At 45.4% G+C, this 4,460-nt stretch overlaps 1 protein-coding gene across 1 annotated transcript in view; it reads left to right on the top strand.

Annotated features, from left to right (window-relative positions):
• The window catches only part of LOC107300306 (torsin-2A-like), a 4,899-nt gene extending 1,246 nt beyond the window's left edge, over window positions 1-3,653 (top strand). The window contains exons 2-3 of the mRNA XM_015829641.1: window positions 1,849-1,976; window positions 3,292-3,653. Coding sequence (XP_015685127.1) covers window positions 1,849-1,976; window positions 3,292-3,536 — 373 coding nt within the window. The 3' untranslated portion in view covers window positions 3,537-3,653. The remainder of the gene's footprint in view (window positions 1-1,848; window positions 1,977-3,291) is intronic.
• Window positions 3,654-4,460: the final 807 nt, after the last annotated feature.

A 4,460-nucleotide genomic window follows, 5' to 3' on the forward strand; every position in this document is an offset into this window, starting at 1 on the left:
AATAAGAAATAATAGAATAAATTGTAGAATAGAATAGAATAGAACAGAACAGAATAGATTGTAGAATAGAATAGAACAGAATAAGAAAGAATAAAGTAGAATAGAATAGAATAGAATAAGGAATAAGAATAGAATAGATTGTAGAATAGAATAGAACAGAATAAGAAAGAATAGAATAGAATAGAATAAGAAATAAATATAATAGATTATAGAATAGAATAGAACAGAACAGAATAAGAAATAATAGAATAGAATAGAATAGAATAAGAAATAATAGAATAGAATAAGAAATAATAGAATAGAATAAGAAATAAGAATAGAATAGATTGTAGAATAGAATAGAATAGAATAGAATAACAGACTTGGAGGGGACCTTGGAGGTCTTCTAGTCCAACCCCCTGCTCAGGCAGGAAACCCTATACCATTTCAGACAAATGATTGTCCAGTCTCTTCTTAAAAGCTTCCAATATTGGAGCATTCACAACTTCTGGAGGCAAGTTCTTTCCACTGGTTCATTGTTCTAACTCTCAGGAAATTTCTCCTTAGTTCCAGGTTGCTTCTCTCCTCGATGAGTTTCCATCCGTTGCTTCTTGTCCTGCTTGACTCCCTCTTCTTTGGGGCAGCCCCTGAGATACTGGAACACTGCTATCATGTCCCTCCCGGTCCTTCTCTTTGTTAAGACTAGACGTACCCAATTCCCGCAACCGCTCTTTATAGGTTTCAGCCTCCATCCCCCTAATCCTCTTTGTTGCCCTTCTCTGCACAAAGATGCCTGGAAACTTTTCAAGGGCATTCTAACCACTGTGAAGAAGATAGCAGATGGTTCTCAAAATGAGAAGGCGTTTACATGGTCTACGTGGACATCTGGGAGGTCCTTGTTGTTAGATGCTTTGGTTAGACGTCTTGGGATTTTAGAGTTAGTTTTCCTTCGCCTATACTGGGGGTCTCCAACCTTGCCAACTGTAAGACTTGTGAACTTTAACTCCCAGAATTCTGGGAGTTGAAGTCCACAAGTCTTAAAAGTTGGCAAGGTTGGAGACCCCTGGCCTATATCAGGGCTTTTCACCCATTGTACCACTTTTAGGATATGGCAACATCCGAGTACCACCAGTCGCCTAGCAAGGTGTCAAAAACTTGATGACCCAAAAAAGAAAGGAAAAAAGTGATGAACTACAGGTAGTCCTCAACTTACAACAGTTCGCTTAGTGACTGTTCGAATTTACAATGACACTGAAAAAAATACCCCCCAAGCCACAGCCGAGCAAGACACCTGCCTGCCCACCCAGTGGCGCTCTTCCTCCTGTCCGAGGTTTTCATTGTTGTGAGCATTTCTGTTGAGGATTGGCAGCGGGGGTGGGGTGGGGGTGTTTGGTTTTTATTCCCCCCATCTGCTGGGTGGTTGCAGCAGGTTTTGGTCACTTCACATGACCCTGGGACACTGTGACCGTCATAAATATGAATCACTTGCCAAGCATCTGAATGTAAATCACAAGACCCTGGAGAGGCTACAACATTCCAGCTGATCGGCGCTTCTTCTGGGCTCAACAGAAGCACCAGGATCAGCGCTGAGCTCCAGCTGGATCCTGGCGCTGATCCTGGCGCTTCCACTGAGCCCTGACAGCCCTGCAGCTCCAGCCATCTCTCGCTCAGGCTTGTGTGGTGCTGCCACCGGTTCACTTTTCTAAGATGGTTGCGTACCACCTGCCAGGTGCCAATGTACCACAGGTGGTACCCGTACCACTGGTTGAAAAGCCCTGGCCTATATCACATCGTGTATTCAATAAACCAGTAAGATATGGGAGATGTAGTACTGCTGAGCTTCAGCTGCTCTCCTCTGACCGTCTTTAGCAATACGGGCACGGAGCAGATTAACCGGATGGCTTTGGACCTCTGGCGGGACCGCAGAGACCGCGAGGAGATCAGTCGTCAGGATCTGGAAGCGTCGATTTTGGAGGCCATTTCTAAAGACCCGCAAAGTGAGTTATCTTCGGAAGGAGGGGAGAAAAAGAGGAACACTTTGGTGGGACGTTGGCTATCTACAAAACTTCCCCAAATAAAGGGCAGAGGGAGAAAAAACACCAATCCGCAATGAATTGAGGTAGTCCTCGGCATACAACCATGATGGACCCTGCCCATTAGGGTTAATAAAATGGGTCAATCCCCTGAGCCACCCAATTTCACCACATTTTTGAAGCAGACATGGCGGTCGTAAGTATTGAACGCAAATTAAATAATGGATTTCGACAAAAACATGGCAAAACACAAGTCAATGTAAGTGCCGAACCCTAAATGACTATTGGGGGGGGGAAGGAGGAGGAGCGGGTGGAAACCTGGCTACCCAAACTTTGGATCCGGCCTGTAAGTCCTCGCTTTTTCAGGGAGGTCGTGTCTTCAAACAGTCATTAAGCAATCAGTCGTAAGTTGAAGACTGTCTCTATGCCCGTTTCGGCATTCGGCAACTCAGCGTCCGGTTTGGTAAAATTGGAGTGGCCAAGATGACCTTAATCCAGTGGTTCTCAACGTGGGGTGAATTCACATGACCGGACTTTGTTCTCTCGGCCATGTTTTGCCGTTACATTGACTGTCTTTTGCAACCTGTTTTGTCGAAAACTGTCCCTTATTTGCGTGCGCGCTTAGGAAAAACATTGTGAAAATTGAAGAAGGGACCTTTGAGGTCTTCTAGTCCAGCCCCCTGCTCAAGCAGGAGTCCCTGTATCATTTCAGTCAAATGGCTGTCCTGTCTCTTCTTAAAAGCCTCCAGTGATGGAGCACCCACAGCTTCTGGTGGCAAGCTGTTCCTCTGGTTAATAGTCTTCACTGTTAGGAAGTTTCTCCTTAATTCCAGGCTGCTTCTCTCCTTGATTAGTTTCCATCCGTTGTTTCTTGGCTTCTGGTGCTTTGAAAAATAAATTGACCCCCTCCTCTTTTTGGCAGCCCCTCAAATACTGGCATACTGCTATCATGTCCCCCCTAGTCCTTCTTTTCTCTAGACCAGCCATTCCCAAATCCTGCAGCCATTCTCCACAGATCCTTGGGCGAGGGCACAATGTCATCACGAGGAGTCTGCAATGTCACCATTTTAAATCTCGAATTAAGTCTTGGGGGATCCGCGGTCACGGTTCAGGGCCACAAAAGGCATTTAAAGGGGATCCCGTGGTCAAGAAAAGGTTATGATCCACTGCCTTAATCTAACTGACCTCGAAGCAAACATAGATACGTAGAAATTCGGGGTCCCCCCCCCGCCTGTAACGTTAACAGTTTCACCCTCGTCCTTTTTCTCGTCTCTTTCAGACGGATTCTGGAAATCCGGGATCCTTGAGCAAAACTTGATCGACGTCTTGGTGCCCTTCCTCCCGTTGCGACAGCACCACGTGAAGCAGTGCGTGGTCAACGAGATGGCCGGCCAGGGTCTCCTCCCTCACCCGGAGGTCGTGGACGGAGTAGCCGGCAGCTTTTCCTATTTTCCCAACGAGGAAAAAATCTTTTCCTCCACCGGATGCAAAACCGTATCTTCCCGCATCCCGTTTTTCTTATGACCTCTTTGGAGACGTTTTCCCGGTCCGGAATGGAGTTTACGGTTTTCTTCCAAGTCATGACCATTTCTGGGTTCTGAAGGACCAAGGACGGGGTCTTTTTAAAGGCAAAGAATGATGCTGGCTTGATCAAACGTGATGCCCCCTTACACCTTGGCCCGGAATCCGGCTTTTTTTGAATTCTGAAGGAGAAGATTCTGTGATGCATTACGCGGGGGGATCTTGCCTTGCTTTTAAAACACTGTTCCTCGGAACGTTTTACAAATTCCTGCCGTTAGTGCCGTTGAATTAATTCGGTTTTTTTTTTCCTACACCTTCTTAAAATCCTACCTCTGAAGTCGAAGGATGATTCTGAAGCACCCTGTGATTTTTTTTAAATCCAATAAGCTGTATTTTAGGATTCTAATTCAGGGATGGTGTGTGTGTGTGTGTGTGTTTTTCTCCAGGGCATTCTCTGTTGTGTCAACCAGAACTTGATGGACTGAGATGTGGCTTGTTGCTACAAGTTACACAAAATGCAGCTGCTTTTAAAAGACTTCGCATTGACTGCGAGAGACTGTTTTTCTGGGAGGTTTTGAGGAAGCACCAGCCAAAGAGAATATTTCTTTTTTTTCCTCTCTTCTCTTTCTTTTTTTTCTATGCCTCTTGGTGCAGAACAACAGACTTGAACAACTAATAATAGATTGCAATCCACCTCAGCGCGAATGCTGCTAGTTTTAAAAAGCACGGAAGATTAGAAATAGTGATTTTGTTTCGTGTTTTATCATGCAAATGTACGGCGTTTGAACAAAACCAGGCCGTTGGGAGACGTCCCAGCCAGATTCAAATCCATGGCCCACAGAAATTTGGGTCCTTCTCTAGAGAAGATGGAGGAAGCATCTTGAAAAGTGGAGTCTCTCAGCTGCGTGCAGGAAAAAAACTTTGACG

The sequence above is a fragment of the Protobothrops mucrosquamatus genome, unplaced genomic scaffold (genome assembly GCF_001527695.2).
Source record: "Protobothrops mucrosquamatus isolate PMUCROS unplaced genomic scaffold, P.Mucros_1.0 scaffold6635, whole genome shotgun sequence".
Taxonomy (NCBI): domain Eukaryota; kingdom Metazoa; phylum Chordata; class Lepidosauria; order Squamata; family Viperidae; genus Protobothrops; species Protobothrops mucrosquamatus.